At 42.9% G+C, this 26,003-nt stretch overlaps 1 protein-coding gene across 1 annotated transcript in view; it reads left to right on the top strand.

Annotated features, from left to right (window-relative positions):
- MSH2 (mutS homolog 2) overlaps nt 1-15,161 on the top strand; it is a 177,574-nt gene extending 162,413 nt beyond the window's left edge. Inside the window, exons 15-16 of the mRNA XM_073628513.1 lie at nt 6,880-7,052; nt 14,859-15,161. Of these exons, the coding sequence (XP_073484614.1) occupies nt 6,880-7,052; nt 14,859-15,029 (344 nt within the window). The 3' untranslated portion in view covers nt 15,030-15,161. The remainder of the gene's footprint in view (nt 1-6,879; nt 7,053-14,858) is intronic.
- The last annotated feature ends 10,842 nt before the right edge of the window (nt 15,162-26,003 follow it).

Consider the following 26,003-nt stretch of genomic DNA (forward strand, 5'->3'; position numbering starts at 1 on the left):
TTTGAAAGTAAACTAATTTGGAATTCGAGCCATGTATGGCCGGCCCGCATAAGGCTTTTGTTTTAGGCGTTAGTTTCCCAGATTTGTTGGGCTGCCACCTGGTCTTTTGTTAGCATGATTTTTTACCGGTTGGAAGTTTCAACCTCATCTGATGCCAGTTTGTAGCATAAGTTCCCTCACACAGCTCTCCTGTTGGCAGTTTTTTTTTTGTTGCTCTTTTGCCCACCCCTCAGTTGGACTGCTTTTGGGTGTCCTGAGGATTTAAGATTCCCTGTGCCTACTCCATGGACGAAGAAGAAAGAAAGAAAATAGGATTTTATGTCAAATGCAAAAAAGTTAGACTTCCCATGTCCTTTAATGGACTCCAAGTAAAGTATTTTACAGTAGGTACAAAAATCCTATTTTTGTCATAAATGACTTGTTTTCTAATTTAAATGCAGTTCCTTGACATTTCGACATGGCCAGCACTTGGTGAGGACCAGCACTGGGCAGCTTCTCCTAGAACTGGCCACAGGGACACATTGTGGTAGATCAAAGCAGAATAACTGCTCTGCTGCAGGCAATGTACACACAAATGAACCTATAGTCTTGAAGAAGAGAGTGGAATCCTGGCAAATACTTATGGGAAATAATCCTTTTATGAGGATAGGTCTCGGGTCTGCTGTAATTCTGGAGATTTTGATAATTTAGTGTTGTTCTGCTGCTTAGCTGGCCGTGTAATTAAATGTCACTGGATTGTAGCCTATGGCGCATGGTATAATCAGGTGTAGACTGGTTTTATAGAGTCGTCTTTATCGCAGGCTTGACCTCAGGAGAGACATAAAGTACACCTATATTAGTTTGTGCTTTTCAACTAATTTTGTCTCTACAGAAATACTTACTAAAGAACACATGCCCTAAACATTTAGGTGGTTGCCTATTAACCTTTAAAGTAAATGTTCGTTGCCTGGCCATTATGCTGTTTGGCTTCAGAGCTTTAAAAGTTAGTGACTTGTAAGAAGTATACAGATGAGTAGTGCCCGAGAAAATTTAGAAGTCTTTATATGAATACTAGAAAGTATGAAATACAAGGGCCAGTTTGACCAGGAAAGGCCACTTCTGTGTTTCTTATGACGGGTTCCCTTTTATGAGGACACACAGATCAAAATCTATAGTATCATGCCGAAAATAATGCTAATGCTACCCGGAAAAATCTCAGTGTGGCAGTTTGATGTGTGAAATACTTTAAACCTGAACTATTACATTGAATACTACTGATCCGGCTTTGAGGAGCAGCAGAAAGCATGCTGCATGTTTCCCCATAAGTACCAACAAATTGCTAAGGCCGGCCATACACGGTTCGAATTGTTCATGAGCGGGCTTGAGTTTGCCAAGTTGATCAACCAACTTTGGTACAACCAGCCTGCCGGATTCTCTTGCGATTTAGCGGCAATCTTGGTCTTCTCCTGGCGGGGATGGCTGCCCCCACCGGGAGAAACAATTGCCGCTAGAGATAAATCGCAAGAGAATCCAGTAGGCTGGTTGTACCAAAGTTGATTGATCAACTTGACACATTCAAGCCTGCTCATTAACAATTCGAACCGTGTATTGCAGGAAAGAAATTTGTTCCATGTATGGCTGGCCTAAGATGACGAGTGGTGGGGAACATTGGATTGGAGGTGCGGAACTGAAATCTGATAGATACGAATGGGCTCATGTCATAACTTATACATTCGGTTACACTTGCCTGCTAGGGTGTTCTCCTTCAACAATGGCAGGTCAAGGTCTGTAGTCACAGCTCCATCCCCTGGCATCCTCTTCTCTGCCTCTTCCCAGTCCGGTATTGCTCCTTTTCAGCAATTGGGCTGTCAGTGATGTAACTCCTGCACATGTGCACAGGAATTACAACTTCCTTTGTTTTCAGGAGTATGTGCTAAAATAATTTGTCTCCTCTACCAAAAAACTCCTACTCGTAGCAGTTTTTACATTTATGGGTTTAATTCCACTTTAACACTCTGCTTAAAGTCTCTCCTGCAACGTGAACCTGTCAATTGGCCCAGTATGGTCAAAACGTATGGTAAACATTCACTTTGGACCAGCCACAGGTGTCCCTTGAATATACACTCACTGGCCATTTTATTAGGTACACCTTGCTAGTACCTGGTTGGGCCCCATTTTGTCTTCCAAACTGCCTTCATTCTTCATGGCATAGATTCAACAAGGTGTTGGAAACATTCCTCAGATTTTGGTCCATAGTGACAGGATGGCATCACACAGTTGCTGCAGATTTGTCGGCTGCACATCCATGATGCGAATCTCCCGTTCCACGACATCCCAAAAGTGCTTTATTGGATTGAGATCTGGTGACTCTGGAGGCCATTGGAGTACAGTGTCCTCATTGTCATGTTCAAGAAACCAGTAGTGAGATGATTGGAACTTTGTGACATGGTGCATTATCTTGCTGGAAGGAGCCATCAGAAGATGGGGACATTGTAGATCGTAGGCTTTTAACCACTTCCCACCCAGCCTATAGCAGCTTGATGGCCGGGCGGTTGTTCAGTTATCCTGACTGGGCGTCATATGATGTCCAGCAGGATAACAGCCGCCGCGTGACCGTGCATCGTGGCGATCGGTGGAGCGGTGTGTCAGTCTGACACACCGCTCCACCAATCTTGGTAAAGGGCCTCCGGTGGAGGCTCTTTACCATGTGATCAGCTGTGTCCAATCACGGGTGATCACGATGTCAATAGGAAAAGCTGTTGATCGGCTTTTCCTCACTCACATCTGACAGACGCGAGTACAGGAGAGCCAATCTGTGGCTTTCCTGACGGGGGGTCTGCGCTGATTATCAGCGCAGCCCCCCCCCCCCTTTGGATGCCCACACTAGACCACCAGGGAAGCCGCCAGGACCACCAGGTAAGGGGGCAACATGTGGATGGCCAGGTATGTACCCCATGGCCATCCACATGTGCAAATTATGCCCAATCAGTGCCCACAAATGGGCACTGACTGGCACCATTATATATCAGTGGTGCCCATCAGTGCCGCCTACGAGTACCCATCAGTGTCGCTTCCGAGTGCCCATCAGTGCCGCCTACAAGTGCCCATCAGTGCCGCCTAAGAGTGCCCGTCAGTGCCGCCTACGAATGCCCGTCAGTGCCGCCTACGAGTGCCCGTCAGTGCCGCCTACGAGTGCCCGTCAGTGCCGCCTACGAGTGCCCGTCAGTGCCGCCTACGAGTGCCCGTCAGTGCCGCCTACGAGTGCCCGTCAGTGCCGCCTACGAGTGCCCGTCAGTGCCGCCTACGAGTGCCCGTCAGTGCCGCCTACGAGTGCCCGTCAGTGCCGCCTACGAGTGCCCGTCAGTGCCGCCTACGAGTGCCCGTCAGTGCCGCCTACGAGTGCCCGTCAGTGCCGCCTACGAGTGCCCGTCAGTGCCGCCTACGGGTGCCCGTCAGTGCCGCCTACGGGTGCCCGTCAGTGCCGCCATATCGGTGCCCGTCAGTGCCGCCATATCGGTGCCCGTCAGTGCCGCCATATCGGTGCCCGTCAGTGCCGCCATATCGGTGCCCGTCAGTGCCGCCATATCGGTGCCCGTCAGTGCCGCCATATCGGTGCCCGTCAGTGCCGCCATATCGGTGCCCGTCAGTGCCGCCATATCGGTGCCCGTCAGTGCAGCCATATCGGTGCCCGTCAGTGCAGCCATATCGGTGCCCGTCAGTGCAGCCACATCGGTGCCCGTCAGTGCAGCCACATCGGTGCCCGTCAGTGCAGCCACATCGGTGCCCGTCAGTGCAGCCACGTCAGTGCAGCCACGTCAGTGCAGCCACGTCAGTGCAGCCATGTCAGTGCAGCCATGTCAGTGCAGCCATGTCAGTGCAGCCATGTCAGTGCAGCCATGTCAGTGCAGCCATGTCAGTGCAGCCATGTCAGTGCAGCCATGTCAGTGCAGCCATGTCAGTGCAGCCATGTCAGTGCAGCCATGTCAGTGCAGCCATGTCAGTGCAGCCATGTCAGTGCAGCCATGTCAGTGCAGCCATGTCAGTGCAGCCATGTCAGTGCAGCCATGTCAGTGCAGCCATGTCAGTGCAGCCATGTCAGTGCAGCCATGTCAGTGCAGCCATGTCAGTGCAGCCATGTCAGTGCAGCCATGTCAGTGCAGCCATGTCAGTGCAGCCATGTCAGTGCCCGTCAGTGCAGCCATATCAGTGCCCGTCAGTGCAGCCATATCAGTGCCCGTCAGTGCAGCCATATCAGTGCCCGTCAGTGCAGCCATATCAGTGCCCGTCAGTGCAGCCATATCAGTGCCCGTCAGTGCAGCCATATCAGTGCCCGTCAGTGCAGCCATATCAGTGCCCGTCAGTGCAGCCATATCAGTGCCCGTCAGTGCAGCCATATCAGTGCCCGTCAGTGCAGCCATATCAGTGCCCGTCAGTGCAGCCATATCAGTGCCCGTCAGTGCAGCCATATCAGTGCCCGTCAGTGCAGCCATATCAGTGCCCGTCAGTGCAGCCATATCAGTGCCCGTCAGTGCAGCCATATCAGTGCCCGTCAGTGCAGCCATATCAGTGCCCGTCAGTGCAGCCATATCAGTGCCCGTCAGTGCAGCCATATCAGTGCCCGTCAGTGCAGCCATATCAGTGCCCGTCAGTGCAGCCATATCAGTGCCCGTCAGTGCAGCCATATCAGTGCCCGTCAGTGCAGCCATATCAGTGCCCGTCAGTGCAGCCATATCAGTGCCCGTCAGTGCAGCCATATCAGTGCCCGTCAGTGCAGCCATATCAGTGCCCGTCAGTGCAGCCATATCAGTGCCCGTCAGTGCAGCCATATCAGTGCCCGTCAGTGCAGCCATATCAGTGCCCGTCAGTGCAGCCATATCAGTGCCCGTCAGTGCAGCCATATCAGTGCCCGTCAGTGCAGCCATATCAGTGCCCGTCAGTGCAGCCATATCAGTGCCCGTCAGTGCAGCCATATCAGTGCCCGTCAGTGCAGCCATATCAGTGCCCGTCAGTGCAGCCATATCAGTGCCCGTCATTGAAGAAGAAAACGTACTTATTTAAAAAAAATTTTAACAGAAACAAAGAAAAACTTGTTTTTTTACAAAATTTTCAGTCTTTTTTTATTTGTTGCGCAAAAAATAAAAACCTCAGAGGTGATCAAATACCACCAAAAGAAATCTCTATTTGTGGGAACAAAATGATAAAAAAATTGTTTGGGTACAGTGTTGTATGACCGCGCAATTCATTAAAATTGCCACAGCGCTGAAAGCTGAAAATTGGCCTGGGCAGGAAGGAGTCTAAGTGCCTGGTATTGTAGTGGTTAAACGATGCTCAATTGGTACTAAGGGGCGCCAAGAAAATATCCCCCCCACCATTACACCTCCACCAGCCTGAACCGTTGATACAAGGCAGGATGGATCCATGTTTTCATGTTTACTCCAAATTCTGACCCGACCATCTGAATGTTGCAGCTGAAATAGAGACTCATCAGTCCAGGCAACATTTTTCCAGTCTTCTATTGTCCAATTTTGGTGATCCTGTGTGAATTGTAACCTCAGTTTCCTGTACTTAGCTGACAGGAGAGGCACCCAGTCTGCTGATCTGTTACAAGGTTTTTGTGCATGAAGATTCCAGCAGATCAGCCGTTTTTGAAATGCTCAGACCAGCCTATCTGGCACCAACAACCATGCCACGTTCAAAGTCACTTAAATCTCTTTTCCTTATTCTGATGCTCGGTTTGAACTTCAGCAAGTCGTCTTCACCACTTCTGGAGTTGCTGCCATGTGATTGGCTGATTAGCAATTGAACAGGTGTGCCTTATAAAGTGGCCGGTGTGTGTATACATCGCAGTCTCTCCAAGTTAGAACTGACACTTATACTTAAAGTTAAATGATATTACAACCAGCTCTCTCCCCTCTCCCCCCCTTTCTTTTTTTATCACAACAAATTGGATCATATTGTGCTTGGGAATGGATGGCTATAAAGCCCAACTTAAATGGTATTAAAATTGGAATGCAATGTTCAGGCAGTCCTTCTGATTTCTCTGTGTAGCTGAAGTCACTTCATTGTAGAGGTAATTGTACTCTGCGGAGTCCACGGGTCAGTGCACATCTTTTTTGATTGTAGTGAGCATAGAATCACAATGCCTTAACTGTTTAGGTTTAAAGAGAATTTATAGGAATTTTGTGTATAATTTCTTTTCTTTCTGATGGTCAGAAGTAAAAAAAAAAAAAAAGTTTTTTATTTTGAATAAATATGACTATTGTGTATTGGGGCTTGTTTACCCCTGTGTACCCACTGAATGATCCACGGTGGACTGCTCTTCAGAGGGCATTTGACAGGTGGGGGAAGAGGCGTTATAAGGTGGTGAAGAGGTATTATTTTGTGATGTGTCCTCTTTCAGGTGAAAGGGTCGGCCTCGGCAGGTGGTACTGCCCGCTGAGCATGACTGCAGGATAATTTTTCGATGGCAGGTACACCCCCTGGCTTTAAAACGTAAAGGAGGTGTGCTCACTGTGACCTAAACTAAATTTGGAAGGCTCCACCGGTTCCTCTTGGCAACCAGCTACTTGTAGCGCAGACAAGGACAGAGCTCGTCCCGGCTCTAGACATCTAGTGGAAAAGTCCTGGAAGTCGCACATCTCCCGTAAGGTGTATGAAAGCCTCAGCCCAGGCTCCAACCCGGCCATGTTCCCAACGCGTTTCACTCTGTCCACGGAGCCCAGTCATGTGTTTGGGGGCGCAACTCAGCCATTTGTTGTTCAAGCTGTGTTGTCTCTTTATATAATCCATAATGCCCAGAGAAACCCTTATATTAAAATTTAAATTGTAAAAGATAAACCTAAATATAAAACACAGTTGCCTGCACAATATACAGTATATTCCCTCTTCATTGTCTTGCAGGTGTCTGCGATCAGAGCTTTGGAATACATGTAGCGGAGCTGGCTAACTTTCCGAAGCACGTAATCGAAAATGCCAAAGCAAAAGCATTAGAGTTGGAGGAATTCCAGTTCATTGGGGCTTCAGCAGACTCTGAGGATGAACCAGCCTGCAAGAGGCGCTACCTAGAAAAAGAGGTTTGCCATTGTTTTTAATTACATATTGTAGAGCTGCATGATTAATCGTTACAAAGCGAGATCGTAGCCTCTTTCTGTGAAAAAGGGGACTACTGTTTCAAATCTATCCATGATTACTGGTGTATATGCGCACACACATTCCTACCGCATTCATACTTATACCACTTCAGACCTATTTAACTTGCAATATTCAAACGGTTCTCCTAGATCAGGCATATGCTGGTACAATTTAGGATTGGGTCTTCTGAGCAGACTTTATCGGACCAAACTTATACTGCAAACCTCAATGTATAAATGTATACACAAAAAAAACTCAACTCCTAACTCAACGAGCCATTAATAGATTTATATGGCAGAACAAGACCCCCAGATACGGAAAATTGTTCACCGATAGGCCCTTATCACAGGGAGGATTGGGATTACCTAATATATGGCTCTATTATTTAGCAGCTAAATTGGCACAAACAGCCCCCCCACACACACAGATTCCCTGGCTTTTGTTTGAGGCTATCTCATTTATATATACCGCTACTATTTTGGAATGCTAAAAAAGGACCCAGGGAGGTCAGTTCTCAAACTAGCATAGTAAGCCAAACTATTTATGGACCCTGTACCACCAGAAATTCAATCTGAGATCATGCAGACCTCCCCTAGCTTCATTTCTGGGAGATGCAAGATTCCCCCAACGTATGAATCTCCCGTCAATTTTCTATGGTGGGAAAGAAATGCTCTCACTACTCTTAAAGCCCTAACCCATAGGTCACAATTTAGACATCTTCTCGCACCTCCAAAGCCAGTTTGATATTCCAAGATCCAAGTTTTATAAATATCTCCAAATAAGGCACTTTTTTGAATCCCTATACTCACTGAACGATAGTCCCAGACTCTCTCAATATGAAACAGTCTGCTACAATTTGTCTAGGGAGAAAGGGACCATTTCAGTGGTCTATAAGTACCTTAATGAGTTGATTTTACCAGAGAAATCAACTGCTATGACCCATTGGGAATCAGATCTAGGCCAAGAATTTTCCTCAGAGGAATGGACAGACATGATTCATAAATGTTCTCGCTCTGTCTCCAAAGGAAACCGTAGTAAAGCTCCACACGGGATGGTACCTCATCCCAGATAGAGTACATAGATTCTACCCAGAAGTCCCAGATACATGCTTTATGGGCTGCCAGACAGCAGGAACATTGCACCACACATTTTGGAGCTGTCCTCAACTGAAACATATATGGAGTCATACAGCCTCAAAGGTAGCACAGATGACTGGGTCGCTGACCACACTGACAGCACCAATGTGTCTACTCTATACCCCCATACCCGATATCCCTCCCCCAAACCAAAAACTAGCACATACGCTTTTCTGTGTTATCTTATGGGCCATAGCCTTGAACTGGCGCTTACCCACGGTACTCTGGGCTCAGGTAATCCAAAGAATGGAAATCATTAAACTAATGGAGCGTATTCACCATAGCATTCTCGGTGCTATGCATGTTTTCAATAACAAATGGTCCGGATGGACTGCATATGGTATCACACAGTGAGACAGTGGAGATCTATCTATCTATCTCTCACCTTTCTCCTTGGTGACATGATATTTCTAAACACATTCAATACTGCCCATAGGCTTGGTTTTGGTTACTTATATATATAGATATGAGACATGTAATTTTGTCTGTCTTTGTCTCTTGACTCAGCACAACTTTATCTTCTTAAGTTTTCCTCTTTGATTTTATTCGTTATTTTATTGGTAATGGAATGCACCACGATACGGTGCCAAAACCCAGATAATGTACTAAGGTTTACAATTGGAAAGCGGTACCGTTGTGACTATGAATATGTATTGCATGTATGTTTTTAAAAGCAGGGTTGCATCCCGACATATGCCTTAACTTCTATGTTAACTTTGTATTACCTTCTCATATTCTCAAATAAAAACATTTGTATTAAAAAGAAAAAACTCAACCCCATCAAAACTAACAATCCCCACATATCCATTGCAAAGCAATACTGCACTATTCCATTTAAGATTGGTAGAATATATCCTGATGGTACTGAAGTCTATATGACTGAGTGAATAGCGTGATAATCAGAATGGCAAGCTTTAAGGAAAAGCCATATGGTACGTATTAGATAGCCATAGCAAATAATGATGTAGTGTCACATCCCAGGAATTCCTTTTCTCAATTATAAAGAGTGAATATGACAAAGTGTCTATAATGCAGCGATTTAGAGCCAGAACTTATTACTTGAAAATGTCATGAAGTCCTGGTTACAATGTCTTGACAGTTTATCCTAAAATGGGTTCTAAGAGAGACCACTATCCATCGCTCCTCTGTCAGACATGTAAGAATTATTTTGCCTACAGTTCAGTTTCCCTATAGTTAAAGAGGAAGTAAACTCTGCTAAAAGAATGTTCCCCATTCCCTGCAAAGTAAAGACATAATGTGCTAGTATGCATCGCTTACTAGCACATTATGTGACACTTGCCTGCAAACGAAGCGCGCGTCGTCCCTTCTGCAGGCTGCATCCATCTTTGCCTGTCTTAATTTCGGGGCCATGGGACTGGCCAAAGCCACGTCATGTCACTCACGCGCATGCGAGCCAGGAGCCGCCAGTCACGGCCTTCGCTCCTGGAGAAATGGCACAGGTGGCCATTCCTTCAGAGAGCAGGTGCCGATGACCACATCAGCGCAGTATACATTTAAATATCTCGCATTAGGAGATATTTTTACAGTACCTATAGGTAAGCCTTATTCTAGGCTTACCTATAGGAACAAATTACATAGGGAGGTTTACATTCTCTTTAAGGTAATACTAAAACTTCAGGGAGTTTTTTTTCGAAAATAAGAAACATGTTATACTTACCTGCTCTGTGCAATGGTTTTTCACACAGAAACCCCAATCCTTTTCAGGTCCCTCGGCAGCACTCCTGGCTCCTCCCCCTCGAGCAGTGCCCCCAGAGAAAGTTGTTTGCCCTAGGGGCACCACTGCGTACTCCCGAGCTGCTGTTCTATGCGTCCATAAGATACATAGAATTGTGGCTCGGCTTCCACTGCTTTTTCAGCCAATGAGGAGTGAGAGTCCCCATCCAGCCAAGGCTATTGTGAACATTGCTGGATCAGAGGGAGGCTCTGGTAAGGATTGGGAAGCTGGGGGCTGCTGCACATAGGTTTTTTTTTTAACCATCATGCTTGGAATACATGAAGGTAAAGCACCTTCATCCTTTAGAACCACTTTAAATTCTATTCAGAGCAAAGCAACAGGTTCACTTACTTTCCCACCAACACAACATTACCATTGCTCCTCCTCTGACCAGTTTGTCTAAAGGAAGCAAGGGATAAATCATGGGCAAATTTACAGGTTCACTTCAAACCTATTATTGTCAAGGGGGATTACATGAGGCTGTGTTGCCCAAGGGGTTTTCTTAAACGTACGTGGGATGTAACAAGATTGAGATTCTTTGTTCCTTTTCGTAGCTATTTCCACTCTAGTGTTATCAGTAGCAGAATCTAGGGTGAGTATAATCTAGCTTGATGTACCCACTTCTGTGGGCTCAATGGGTGTTTTGCAGTGTGCAGTTGTAAGACAATGGTCCATCAGGCTGGCTAACTTGAGATACAAATAAAGGGGTATTGAGTGAGGAAATGAGTTTATAGAGAAATATTTGGTCAATTCTGTACTGTGACAGACAGATATTGCGTGTAAAGCAGTGATTTGACATTTAAGTGGGTGGTATTCACATTCCACATCCTTGGTGCTCATCCTGCAGCCCAGGGGCCATATGCAGCTCTTTGGCACTTATGCCTTGTTGAGCTGCATTTTGTGCGCACCACCCCATATGCATAGTGTAAACAAGGCATATAGTAAACTGTTTTGTATGTGCCCTGTTTACACCATACAGGTGCAGTAATGCAGAAATATGCATTGTGAACCAGCCCTTAGTGTGCATCCCACAAGTCCCCTCTAAACAGTAGTCTGTTCTTACTCAGTCTAATGAAGGAATAATATACTTTATTCTAGGTTCTGTTAACACTATCCTAAATTGTTTCCATGCTGTCTGTCACTTTACCTTTTTAATAATGAATCTTGCTGAGATAAATATCAAATGTGGCACAAATAAAATTAAGAGGCTATAGGGAGCGCACATGTGGAAGCATTCATTTGTAAATGGTCTGTTATAGCTGCATCCTCTAGCAGGGAGTAATATCAAATTTAAACTTGCGCTGAATAGTGAAAAAACAGTGAAAAAGAAAACTAAAGCAGCTGCCACACACAAAGTGCTACTCACTAGAAATGTAAATTTATGGAAATGTGGCGCTCGCAAATTTTATTAGACATGTGACCAAGTGTAGATGAGTGCAGATGTGAATATACAAAGCAAAAAAAACATGTAAATAAAGTCCAAATAAACATGCTGAATGTTCTGATCCGCAATGGGAAAAAAAAACTTTTGAAGTGCAATGGACCACAGATGCACCAGGATTTTTCAGGTGCAGAAACTCCACCCCCACATGGGTCCCCATTCACCAAATGGCGATGACCCCCAGCTTTGCAGTCTGGGGGTCACTTCAGGCTTATGTGATGGTATCCAGAGAAGCTCAGGAGTGGTGTTGTGCACATCAAATCAAAGGATTTCTTGTTGGAACTTCTCAGCAGAATCGCCAGGCACCAAAAAAGGAAAAAATGGAACTAATAGTGAAAAGTACCGCTTGAAAAGGGATTTATTCCATATACAAATGGGTACTTACAAAATAATTGATAAAAACAGGCATGTAAAGGGATTAGAGATGGATCCGGACGCTGCTCATTGCGTGCGTTCCCGAAACCAGGAAGTGTGTTCCAAGGATCAGGGAATGATGTCAGTGCCATCGGAAATACGTCATTTCAGACTTCCTGTGAAGAAAAGCACCAGACGTCCCTCGTTTAAAACCTCAGGGACTGCTTCCTCAAATGTGTCAGCGTCAAGGCTGTTCCACCACCAACGGGGCGCTGGGGGCAGGCCATAAGGCCAGGGCCAGAAAAAGCCCGGGGGTCCAAAATTCTTCTAAACCCAGCACCAAGCCCTCCTTTTAAAGGGGACGCCCCCACTCCATCGGGTGGGGGGAAAGCTGCTGCACTTTGTGGACATTTGAAGAACAATAATTCAGGAAGAGTGGGTCACCTCAATTATATCCCGCAGTTACAAGCTGGAGTTGCGGGGGGTTCCCCCTCAGAGGTTTTTAAAATCCAGCATTCCCTTGGATCCTCCAAGGGTGTCTCCCTCCCCTCAAGGCTATTGCTCTGGGACGTCCCAGCAGGTAATGAATATTAGCCTGACTCTGTGTCCCATGATGTATGAAGAAGAAAATAGGATTTTTTTGTCATACTTACCTGTAAAATCCTTTTCTTTGAGTACATCATGAGCCACAGATCACTCCCCTCTTTTTTGAGGTTTCAGTGTTTTCTACAAAACCAAAGTGCTTCCTGTGTGGGAGGGGTTATATAGGGGATAACTTCCTGTCTAAAGACCTTTGGTCTACCAGTGTCCATTCACCTGGAGATGGAGTATAACCCAGCAGGTAATGAATATTAGCTTGACTCTGTGTCCCATGATCTACTGAAAGAAAAGGATTTTATAGCTAAGTGTGATGAAACAAAACCTATTTTTCAGCATGATGGAGCACCTTGCCATAAGACAAAATTGATAACTAAGTGGCTTGGGGAACAAAATATGGAAATTTTGGGTCCATGGCCAGGAAACTCCCCATACCTTAATCCCATTGAGAAGTTGTGGTCCATCCTCAAGAGGCGGGTAAACAAAAACAAAAAAAAACACAAACTCCAAGCATTGATAATGCAAGAATGAGCTGCCATCAGTCAACATGTGGCCCAGAAGTTGATTGACAGCATGCCAGGGGGCAAATTGCAAAAGTCTAGAAAAAGAAGGGTCAACACTGCAAATATTGATGCAATGTTGAATATTTATTGCATAAACTTAATGTAATTGTCAATAAAAGGATTTGACCCTTATCAAATGCTTGTAATTATACTTTAGTATTCCATAGTAACATCTGACAAAAAGATCTAAAAACACTGAGGCAGCAGACTTTGTGAAAATTAATTTTGTCATTCTCAACTTTTGGCCACCGCTGTAGTCTAAGACTGGATCCAAAGTCTATTTCCTGAAGCGTATGCCCTATCTCAAGCAACATCTTTAGCATATTTGCAGTATGACCATCTTCTGTAATATTGCAGTTCCTGACCATCTTTTCTAACATGCCCATAGTCTTTGGCTATCTCCTGTTGCATGTCTGCAAGCTTTCTGTAGCAATACATTCAATAAATATTTTGTACGGTTCTATGGTGATGTTGGGCCACACTTGAGGCTCTCTAAATTAAGAAAGTTGTCCACCGCTACTCTACGTGTTTTTTGTTTTGTTTTTTACTGCTGATTCACAATTGGCAAAAGTTTAAAAAAACTGACACCTGGGGATTTCTGTTTAAGCATAAAGTGTAAGGGTGACCACAGATGGTCAGAAGCTTCCCTGAGAACTACAGGTGGAGAGATCTTTCCATTTTAATCCAGTTGGGCAGTAGCACCAATGCAATGCTGTCACATCTCATGCTCACTATAGAAGTTCAAAGAGAAGCTGAACTGCTGCAGGCTCTGTGCACAGTTCTCAGATCCTTAGGCAGCCCAAAGATGAGTGTTTTTTTTTTTTTTTTTTTTTTCATTCAGTCAGTGGGTTGAACGAAAAAAACTGACTAGATTTTCCCTATCCACACGCTTGATGTGGATGGGGGGGAATACTCCCTGCTGAGCTATTGTGTTCTGACATTGGGGAGGCTTCCACACCATTTAGAATACATTGATCAGCTTTGCAGGCAACCGGACAGGGTGGTTGTACAGAAGTCAATCCCTGCCCATACGAGGATTGAAATTTGGGCAGTTCCTGCTAAACCGGCCAAATTTTGATCCATGTATGGACAGCTTTTGCTGTAGCAGGTGATGGCTTCTAGGAGCTCATCCCACTTGCAATCGATATCAAGGCAGAAAATGAAGCCGCACTATGTAGGCATCACACCATAATGTTTATTCAATGTAACAGGCTTCATTCTGATCCTCCTAAGATCTCGTTCAGTGTGTGGGCACGGCAGCCCATTCATTTAAAATGCCACCTGAAATGCAGGTAACAGGTCCCTGCTCCATTTTTGAAATTGCAGCCCGCATAGGAACCACAAGTGTTATGCCGGTTTCCAGTGCATGTAGCGTACTATTAAAATTAATGGCACCTGCACACATCTCCTGCGTTATTCTGCAAGAACAGGTGCGGTCCCGCAGCAGCAATCGCCTGTACAGATGTGAACCTAGCCTAACAGAGTTAACACGAGGGCTTGTTATTACAACAGTTTGTTTACAATGTTCTTTGTTCTTGTATTGCTTTTAATTAATTATTCAGTGGGTGTAAATGTCATTTAGTCCCAGCCATCCCTACCTCTACGAATAGGCTTAATTGGGGTGAAACGTGTCACAGGGCAGTGACTTGGGGCGGGAACCATGCCTTTTCCTCCGCTCCGTACTTTAGACACAAATCCATACCTGCTCCAAGTGGGACGTGTATCCCAGGTCCTTACTGTCCAGTGAGAGCAAGACTTGCCGGGAAAAGGGAGCAATACTGCCTGTCAATGAGCAACCCGAATTCTGTATAATTTATATTTCCAGCACTGGTCCTGCAGTTTAAACTAACATTTTTACCAAGTGTAACAAAGATGGGAATGTTTTATTTGTTAAATGAACCTTTTTTCTTGTTTTCTTTCAGGAAGGGGAGAAGATAATTCAGGATTTTCTCGCCAAAGTGAAAGCTCTTCCACTTACTGAAATGTCTGAGCAGGAAATAAAAACCAGACTGAATGAGCTGAAGGCTGATGTTCTGGCCAGGAATAATGGCTTCGTCAATGAAGTTATCTGCCGCACAAAAGCTGCATGCTGAGCTCTGGGAGGAGCAGTGTGTGTCTGGGGAGGTGATCTCTGTATCTGGCTGTTCTTACAGCTCTCTGCAATACTGTAGAAAATAAACGACTCGCAGCTATACTGTAAAAAACCAATAAAACAGTGTTCTTTTTTTGTACTCGTGTGATCCAGGGTTTATTTTTAGAAATATTGCAAAATTTTATAACTGCTCAAACTCATCATCTGCTTTTTTTTTTTTTTTAAATAGAAATATAGCTTCCCTGAATGACACAGGCTTAATTCACATGGTCGTACTTAAGCATACACCTGCATCTGTCCATATGGGGATGCAAATGTGTTCTGTGCATCCCTATGCAGGCGCTCTCATTTATGTCAATTGGGACATAGCTGCTGCCCCCAATTTGGCAGCCGTGCGGTTGTGCACCACCGAATGCAGACAGTGTGCGTCCGTGGGCCACGCACCCATGTGGCTGTCAGATTGGTAGTAGTGGCTGTGTCCTTGCAGCCATTTCGTCCCAATTAATGTGAAAGGGACTGCCTGAACAGGGATACACAGAACACCTGTGCTCCCAGTTCAGGCAGACATGGCCCTCACATGGGTGTACGCTCCTGTGAGCGTGGCCATAGATGAGATGGGTCACTTAGGCCTCTTTCACACTTGTGTGACTTGGGACTGAAAATTCGCATGACAAGTCGTACTCCATGATTTTCAATGAGTACCATTCATATCTGTGCGACTTCAAAGTAGTCCCTGCACTACTTTGGTCCCACTTTGAGGCGACTTGAGGGCTCTAGACCTCAGCATTACACAGGCGTTGTTTCAAGTCGTGGCAAAATATCGCAACTTTCAGGTTGCACAAGTGTGAAAGGGGCCTTACTCATCTCTAACCAGTTGTTTGTGAGGCACGTTAAAGAATATGTTAAGCTAACATTTCATATTTCTGAGATTTTCCTGCTGTACCATGCACTTGTTTAAGAAAAAAAAAAAAGGTATTCTTTTCTTTCTTTTGCTTCCTTTGTGTGAAATCCCTGGTGTTCCTGCCAGTCTCCCTGCTTTCCTATTAAAAACTGCCCTCCCTAGGCATGGGAACACAGTCAATTTTATGGCTGTGCTGGTAACTCAGCCTGCTCTCCTCCAGTGCTCACACTTTGTGCTCGCCCCTTCCCCTACCCCTGCACAGCTATTCACTGAGAAGAATAGTGTTCTTCTGTTTCTCCTCCCCCAGCTCTCTAAGCTCCTCATGAGGCTGGTAGCAGAGGGTATATGATCACTTTAAAAAAAGAAAAGAAAAAGGTATTTGTGTTTTTTTTAAATATATATATTTATTTAAATCATGTGACTATAGAGGCAGGCTGCAATGCCTTATGGGAATGGTTCTTTACCACATCTCTCTGAGGTATTTGTCCTCTTATAAGAAACCATTTTTTTGAGACTCCACAACATAAGAAACAGGTGTTGAGCCACACCATCTAAAACCAAAAATATTGCTTTTTGTTCGACTGACCCTTTATTTTATCTTTGTGAGATCCCTGAAAGACCTTAACATTGATCTTTAGTCTCGGTATACCTCCAGAAATGTTTGCCTCTTTACTAGTAAGTCAGAACCAGGGGAAGACTTCTTTTGCCCTGAACCAATACTAATAAGATACAGTGCCTTGAAAAAGTATTCATATCCCTTGACATTTTCCACATTTTGTCATGGTACAACCAAAAGCATAAATGTATTTTATTGGGATTTTATGTGATATGTGCCACTTTGTGTTAGTCTTATTGTGAAGTGGAAGGAAAATAAATGGTTTTCAAATTATTTTACAAATATGTGAAAAGTGTAGCGTGTATTTAGCCCCCCTGAGTCAATACTTTGTAGAACCACCTTGCACTGCAATTAAAGCTGCAAGTCTCTTTGGGGATGTCTCTACCAGCTTTGCACATCTAGAAAGTGAAATTTTTCAACATTCTTCTTTGCAAAATAGCTCAAGTTCTGTCTGATTGGATGGAGAGAGTCTGTGAACAGCAATTGTCAAGTCTTGTCGTAGATTCTCAATTGGATTTAGGTCTGGACTTTGATGTTAAACCATTCCATTATAGCTCTGGCTGTATGTTTGGGGTCTTTGTCCTGCTGGACGAAATGTCCACATGACAAAATGTGGAAAATGTCAAGGGATATGAATACTTTTTCAAGGCACTGTATGTTGGGTTGGTAGTCCTGAATGGAGATACTTCACTACTCAAAGTCTTGAGCTGGAAATGTTTTCGTTAGACATGTTGGGCATTATGTTAGATACCTGACCTGCTAACTATTTGGACTTGCTATAACAGTTTCTGGCAGAGGGAAATCGTCCAGCTGCATACTGAAGTTTTTTTTTTTTTTTTACCTTCAGCCTTTAGAATTACTTTAAAGAGCATCCACATTTCACCATGCCCTCCAGTCCAGGAATACATAAACAATAATTAGTGTAGCGCTCAAAATGGTGAAACAAATAAAATGAATTAAAAATGAAAACCGATGTATAAAGGAAGCATAATGAGACCCTTATGCACAAAACTTTGTCTCTACTATGAAAGGGCTAGTTGGTTCCATTTGCCTATCAAGCCATAGATTCCCAGTCCTTCCCTGGCCAGAGCTCTGTATGGAAGTCGATATTTACTTATTGAGACCAGTGGCAGCCCGTCCATTAGGGATGCCCGGGCGTTGCCCCCTCTATCCATGGCAGCCACATCTTAATTGATGCTCTATGATTCATGTCCGCTACCCCCTATTCATGCATCAGGCCCCTTTCAGGATGCCGGGCGAATGAATTACAGCAGTGGAGGTTTTTTTTTTAAGCACCTGATTAGAGCCAGAGGCTCTAATGGGCTTCAAAATAGGGTGGGATTGTGGTGCAGAGCATTGCGCCATGAGCCCAGGTGTTACAACTGCGCATGAATATTCGCTGTTGCAACACTGATCCTCCTCCCGGCCAATGGGGAAGCGGGTCTAATACCAGTCACCCAATTGGCTTAAAGGACAGGCGATCCTATTGAATGCCTAGGAGGAGGGGGGGGAGAAGACAGATGAGCTGCAGCCTGATGTCTGCCGATCCCTGCCGCTGCCCGATGTGCCGCCGCTGCCCGATACCCGCTGCTGCAAGATGTGCCCGCCACCTAGATGGGGTAAGTGCCGGTGGACCGGCAGACAGCGAGTGAGGGGGGTGGTTGTTTGCCCCCCCCCCCCAACAAAAGACCACCAGCAACCACTGTTGAACTCCAGTCTGTTAGAGGCCCCTTTGTTCTTTTTGCTTGTTAGATTCACCTAATGTTATGTAAGCAGTTATGAGTGGTTAGCATAGTTTTTGAATGTCTGTGATTGCAGAGGTTAGTTTCTCCGGGCTCTGGCTTGAATATTTCTAGCCCTGTGAGTCCTTTTTCACCCAGTAGTTATTTCCAGTAGTTATTTCCTATGTAATCATTCATAAGTGTAGGCTTCTCTTGAAATGTGCTGCATCAAATTGTAGAGTTGATTATTCTTCATTCAAAGAGATGTGCTGAAACCTCTGCTCCTAATAAGACTTTTAGCTGACTCCATGTCATCGTAACGCCACTCTCCAGAAGTTTAAATTGTTTTTATTTGCTTGTTTATATGAATGAGTCACTTTTTGCCCAAAAGCATTTTCTTTGTGCGTAACGCCTGGGTGAAACATCTGCCATCAGAGAAGCAGATTGTAATTAAAAATATAGATTGCTTCCTCTGTACATGTGATGTATTGACTGTAGAATGCATAAGATGCACTTTGGGTTTCTGCTTAAATGTTGCCTATAGAGCCTTGGATCAAGTTATATCATTTCTCTTAATAGCAAAGGATTCCATCATCCTGAAGGGGAGGATGTAAGGACTAATATGATTCTGTAATAACACATTTTTAAATATGCTTTCATTTTCTCTACAGCAAATAACTACCTGCATTGCCTTATGGTAATGTTAGGCTCTGAATGAATCGGCAAATGTTTTATGTTAACGAGGGCCTTTGTTTTAAAACTAGAACAATGAAAAACAGGTTTAAGTCAGCAGATGTTCAACTTTATTCTTTCTTTCATAAAAGTTAGTTTACTTTTGCAATGGCTGTGTCCGTTTACCAAGAAACTTTCAAAGGCATTAAAAGGTGAACTCGACAGATATAAATGCACCAATATTGCAGCTTTCTAACAGCTAATGCACTGCATTTAATATATAAAAAAAACACATTTTAAGATGTAAGTTCCTGAATTTGCCCTGGTGTATCAGTCCCTGTATAGCAGGGCTGGAGTGTGAGAAGCAGTACAAGGAGGCAATACCTTAACCACTTAAGGTTCGGCCTATTTTTCAAACTTGTTTACAAGTTAAAATATTTTTTTTTTTTTGCTAGAAAATTACTTAGAACCCCCAAAGATATAGATATAGATATATATATATATATATATATATATATATATATATATATATATATATATATATATATATATATATATATATGCAAAAATGTATAAACCTATCACAGGACAATTTTATGGTCCATTTTTAGGCCCCATTTAGGAATGATGCTCTGTTGGACTTGGTAATCTCAAACCATGCAGCGCTTATTACTAATGTTCATATAAAGGAACATCTGGGTAGCAGTCATAACATGATTTCGTTTGATAGCTGCAAGCAAAAAACACATACGGGAAAGATAAAAACACTTGACTTTAAATTTTCCAAGGATGAGGGCTGCTCTCCAAGATTTAGACTGGGAGGGACTATTGGCATTGATGAACACAGAACAGAAATGGGAAATCCTCAAAAAGACTGAACTCACTGCGAAGTATGTTCCTATGGGCAATACGTTTAAAAGACTAAAAATAAAACCTATGTGGCTCACGACCAAAGGTAAAAAAGCTATAAACAATAAAAGAGCTTTTAAAAAATATAAAAATGAAGTAATAATGTTGTTTAAATGTTACAAAGAATATAACAGAATATGTAAAAAGGAAATTAAGGACGCAAAAATTCTAAATGAACAACAGATTGCAAAAGATAGGACAAACCCCAAAAAATTCTTTAAGTTTATTAATAGTAAAAAGGTCAGGTCTGAGCATGTAGGCCCTTTACAAAATAATCTGGAGTGGGTGACGGGACAAAGAGAAGGCAAATTTATTAAATACATTCTTCATTACAAAGGAGCATGGGGGAGCTCATGTCCATAATGGGGGTGGTAGTGACACAGCCCCAAATGATCCACAATCTTTTAAAAGTGATATAGTCCAGAAATATTTAGACAGAATAAAGGTGGATAAAGCACCTGGACCAGATGGCATCCACCCACAGATCCTAAAAGAATTGAGCTCTGTAATTTCAAAGCCATTGTATCTATTTTTTAGGGACTCGTTAATGATTGGAATAGTACCACTGGATTGGCGTAGGGCCAATGTGGTGCCTATATTTAGGAAGGGAAGAAAGTACCAAGTAACTATAGACCTGTTAGTTTAACTTCTATAGTCTGGAAGATACTGCAGAGTTTAAAAATAGACCACATAGATGAGTTCTTGCTGGAAAAAAATGTTTTAAGCAACAGACAGCATGGATTCATGAAAGACACAAGTTGTCGAACAAATCGGATTTTTTTTTTTTTTTATGAGGCGGTAAGTAAAACCTTGGACAAAGAGGGGGCTGTGGAATACTGGTATACTTGGAATTTGCAAAAGCGTTAGATACAGTTCCCCATACACGACTAATGTGTAAGGTAAAGTCTACAGGCTTGGAAAGATCAATTTGTAAATGGATAGAAAACTGGCTAAAAGACAGAATTTAGAGAGTAGTGGTTAATAATTCTTACTCTGAATGGGTCTAGGGTTATCAGTGGTGTAACCCAAGGTTCGGTGTTGGGACCCTTACTTTTTAATATCTTTTTATAAAGGATATCGGGTCTGGGATTAAAAGTAAAATTTCTGTCTTTGCAGATGACACTAAGCTATGCAGTGGAATAACAACTTTACAGGTTGTCTTCAAATTACAAGCCGACCTCAATGCACTGTCCAATTGGGCGACTATGTGGCAGATGAGGTTTAATGTTGATAAATGTAAAGTTATGCACTTGGGGGCTAAGAAAATGCATGCATCATACATACATACATACTAGGGGCAGTACAGCTGGGGGGATCCATAGTGAAAGATCTGGGGGTTTTGGTAGATCATAAGCTCAATAATAACATGCAATGCCAAGCTGCGGTTTCCAAAGCGAGTAAAGTCCTTTCTTGTATTAAGAGAGGTATGGACTGCAGAGAGAGAGAGATAATTTTGCCCCTGGACAGATCATTGGTAAGACCTCATCTGGAATATGCAGTTCAGTTTTGGGCACCAATTCTCAAAAAGGATATCGGGGAACTGGAGAAGGTTGCCATTCTCTGCACTAAACTGATGAGAGGCATGGAGGAACATGGCTATGAGGAAAGATTTGAAAAACTGAATTTATTCTCTCTTGAGAGGAGTTTTATTCAACATGTACAAATATATAAAGGGTCCATATAGTGAACTTGGTGTTGAGTTAATCACTTTACGGTCAACACAGAGGACAAGGGGGCGATCTTTACGCCTAGTGGAAAAGAGATTTTGGCTCCAAATACGGAGAGGTTTCTTCACAGTAAGAGCTGTGAAAATGTGGAATAGACTCCCTCCAGAGGTGGTTCTGGCCAACTCAGTAGATTGCTTTAAAAAAGGCCTGGATTCTTTTTTAAATGTACAAAATATAACTGGGTACTAACAGTTATAGGTAAAGTTGATCCAGGGAAAACCTGATTGCCTCTTGGGGATCAGGTAGGAATTTTTTTTTCCCTGCTGTATCAAATTGGAGCATGCTCTGCTGGGGTTTTTCACTTTCCTCTCGATCAACTGTGGATATAGGATTGGGTATATGGGATTGTAGGATGTTATATTTTTTATTTATTTATTTTTATGGTTGAACTAGATGAACTTGTGTCTTTTTTTTTTTAACCTATTATTTAAGATTATTGTCGTACATGGCAGGACGGCTGTCGTATAGAGGGATCGAGATCACCAGCAAGCCGCTTGTAAAAGTTAAAAAGTCTCTATTGGTCTCAAAACAAGCAAAAACAAATCGTTTTCTTCAGCAAAAGTAAAGCAAACTGTTCATAGTCCTGGTCTCAGGAGGACCATACCACAGGCTTGCTGCCAGTCTCTGTCCCACACTGGGTTTAGGTTCCCTACTTGTCTTAGGGTGCCGCAAAGCCTGCAGAAAAGTTCAGCAACAATTGCCACACTTGCTCACAGCTTGTGAACCACTCCAATCTGCCTCCCTTACACAGGTGCTGATTCCATCCTGCTGCTTTTCAAGACTCCCTTGCCTGTGGCTTAACCTTTTTAGGACCAGAGTCCTTGTAATCGGGGTTTGGAGGTTCTTCCCCCAAAACTCTTTAAACCTGAAAATCCAGGTCTCTAATAAGCACTTCTCAATCGAGAGAGGACTGAAAGTCAGTCCTCTAGCCAGACTGCCCACAACACCTCACCTTGCATAGGTCAAAACTTCTGAGTACTCAAAAATGTCTTCAAAACTGTCCCCCTTAAAGGGACCACAACTACTACTGAGGAAATATACCTGTCGTCCAATACAAACTCCTATTGTACTGTACCGGGGTGTTGCAAAATGACCTGCTCTGGTTGTAATTCTTAAGGCACATAGGGACCGTTTGTCCGTTTTTCATCCATCGCCGGATGAAAAACTGATATCAATGCATTCCAGTGGAACAACGGATGATCATCTATTTTCATCCGCTTCCGTCAACATCTGTTTTTTTTTTTTTTTTAATTTGAATGGATGAAAGCCTTATTTTTCATCTGTCAAAAAAACGGATTGGACGAGAAACGGATGTAAAATGATGAATGGTCAGCTTTTCATCTGTTTTTGCATTGGTTGTTAGGGGCAACTAGTTACTGTGGAGGGGGTGGCAGAGAAAGGCAGGAGAGCAGTATATACAGTGAGGTGGGGCAGTCTACAGACAGGCTCCCTTTCTTTCCGACGCTGACTGTCACTATCGGCTTTTAAATGTAATTGTCGGCTTTTTTTTTTCTTTAAACCGTGCAGAACCAGAGTCGTAAATAAAAAAATATATATTTCTCAGCCCAGAGAGATAATGAAGAGAAACCACGTATCTCTCGGTTCTTAAATCAAAGGAATGAACTTTGGTCTGTAAATGAGGGAAGTTTAACCACTTAAAGACTAAACTTTTTTCTGACAATTGTTGGTTACAAGTTAAAATCTTTATTTTTACTAGAAAATTACTTAGAATCCCCAAACACTATATATATATATATATATATATAAAAATTTAGCAGAGACCCTAGAGCAGGGGTCTCAAACTGGTGGCCCTCCAGCTGTTGTGGAACTACAAGTCCCATCATGCCTCTGCCTGTGGAAGTCGTGCTTGTAACTGTCAGTCTTGCAATGCCTCATGGGACTTGTAGTTTCACAACAGCTGGAGGGCCGCCAGTTTAAGACCACTGCCCTAGAGAATAAAATAGCGGTTGTTGCAATATTTTATGTCGCACTGTATTTGCGCAGCGGTCTTTCAAACACAATTTTTCAGGAAAAATTTCACTTCCATGAATTGAAAAGCCCAATTTTTTTTTGTATAAAGTGAATGATGATGTTATACTGCGAGAATCGTGATCTTTATTCTAAGCAAGAAAAAAAAAAAATTGTGATTCTCGTTTTATCCAGAATCGTGCAGCTCTAATGTAAACACAAAATTTGACTCAAGTGGATGTAAAGAACTGATGGGAAAACTGATGTTAACTGATCCATTTTTTTTTTTTTTTTTTTTAGAAAAAAAAAACGTGACTGAACTGATGAAATTAACTGAAGGCATGTGTGAAAGGGGCCTTCATTCTTTAAAACGTTCTACAATTTACTAAATACACTAAAGTTCCAGGATCTGTAGATAAAATACATTTTAGCAAGGAACAGCGTATGTATGTGCTGCTTAAGTGAATACACTCCTACCTACTCCACCATGAACACCATAAAAAATATGTAATGGCAAATCAAATAGGTGTAAATACTAAAGGTCATGGGGAAAAAAAAATAAGAAGCGCTAAGCCACTACTGGTGCAGCATCATTTTAATGATTAGTAGCAAAGTTTAAAACAAAATAAAACGCACTCACATAGTGCTCAATGGGAGAAGGCATATCAGGTGAAGCAATGGAAGAAGCCGAGGAAACCTTGGATGTCAACCACGAGCGCCGTGTGTCAGCGGGAACTGAAGCCTCGTGGAGAATCTGGCAGGGTCTTTCGGCGGGGAGATGTTCCGGAGCTGTCAAACCTTGGTACCGCCTACCACTGTGTTGGCCAGTCAGAACAAGTTTTGGAGGCAAGGCCACACCTCCATCAACCCTTTTATTCATCACTTGGATTGACGTTTTTTTCAATTATTCAACATTATTTATGGGCTATATACACACACCACTCCGAAGCCCTTAGGTTTTAGCACTGAGCTTTACACTGGCTGTGTATTTTTTCTTTCTGTAAATACTAAAGGTAATTGTACACCTCTACTATAAGGGAGGAGGGCCCCCTAATAAATATACCTTCTGTGCTTATCAATGCAATTAAAGTGCAATGTGCTTCAAGTGTCAATATGACTTAACTATAAAAATACATAATTAGAAGAAACTATTCCAATAAGTATTCGATAAAGTCCGGTTCCACCAGTCAAATGTCAAAAAAGAAATTCCTATTAAAGTGGACCTTCAGTAATTTTTTGATCTTATCTATTAAATCTTCTGCCCTTGTGTTTTTTTTTTTTTTTTTTTTTTTTTTTTTTTTTTTTTTTTTTTTAATATCTTTATTGAATCAAAGTACTATAATAAACATCTCCAATTGGGAGAACATTAACATATATCAACGTATATTCCTTTTTAACTTCTACATCGTACAAATTTTAATCTTTATAAATACCTCAGTTTTTTTCTACTTATATTTATATACGAATAACACATAGAAATGCCCTTTTTGTTTTAACTTTGGATAGTAAAACTTTTTCTGCCAGTAAATACCTTATACAGCCCACTTCCTGTTTCTTGTCTGGTCATTAGCCTAGGCTTTAGACATTGTGCACAGCTCTCTTACTCTCGTGAGTTTTCCAGGAAGGGAGGATGAGTCATAAGAGGGCCAATGAAAGCTGGAGGTGTGCCTCCGTGTAAATCCAGAAAGTGAACAGGCAGCAGCTTCAGCTGCCCACTGTTAAAACGGCTGCAGCAAGACTTGGTGGAGGGAGATTTCTGCAGCATATTTGGCAAGTATAGAATCGCAGTATATGTATAAAATAATATGCAAAGTGGTTGGAGGGAAGCTTCAGAATGGCAAAGATGTTTTTATTACAAATTATGTGAGCAGACTGCAGTTCCTCTTCAAAGAGTCCAAAATAAAGTGATGTGATATTTGCTCTTCAGTTTAATTACGTTCCCAAAACACTCTGTGCTCCACCTCAAATGAACAGTGCTTCATCATCCGGTGCAATGCATGCTCACCTTGGAAATGGATCTGTTACATATACAGGTCAACAGAAACGATATTCCACCTAAATGCCTCTGTCCGCTATGACTCCTCTTTAAAACGGCTCACTATGAAAGAGAAGGGATAGCCACCAATTGCGTAGTATTATTATTTAGTGGCGGCAACAAAAGCTTCCAACTCATGCACTCACATTTTACATATAAAAAATGCCTAAACAGGCATACACATAGGATCTTCTTGTAACCAGCATCAAACTCTGATCTGGGGATGAAGTCGCTGGGTTCCACCTCCACGTGTTATGCCACCAACCACGTAGTTTTGTCAGGACTTCTAGAGCTAAGATTTTAGGTAGAGCTAAAATCACTGGGGGGGATAAAGAGCTTAAAGAGGGGGCCGGACATGATGCAGTTTTGAAACCTTTAGATAAGATTTTAGTGTACACTTCATCCTCATAGAGGATAGAAATACTA

The sequence above is a fragment of the Aquarana catesbeiana genome, linkage group LG04 (assembly GCF_042186555.1).
Source record: "Aquarana catesbeiana isolate 2022-GZ linkage group LG04, ASM4218655v1, whole genome shotgun sequence".
Taxonomy (NCBI): Eukaryota; Metazoa; Chordata; class Amphibia; order Anura; family Ranidae; genus Aquarana; species Aquarana catesbeiana.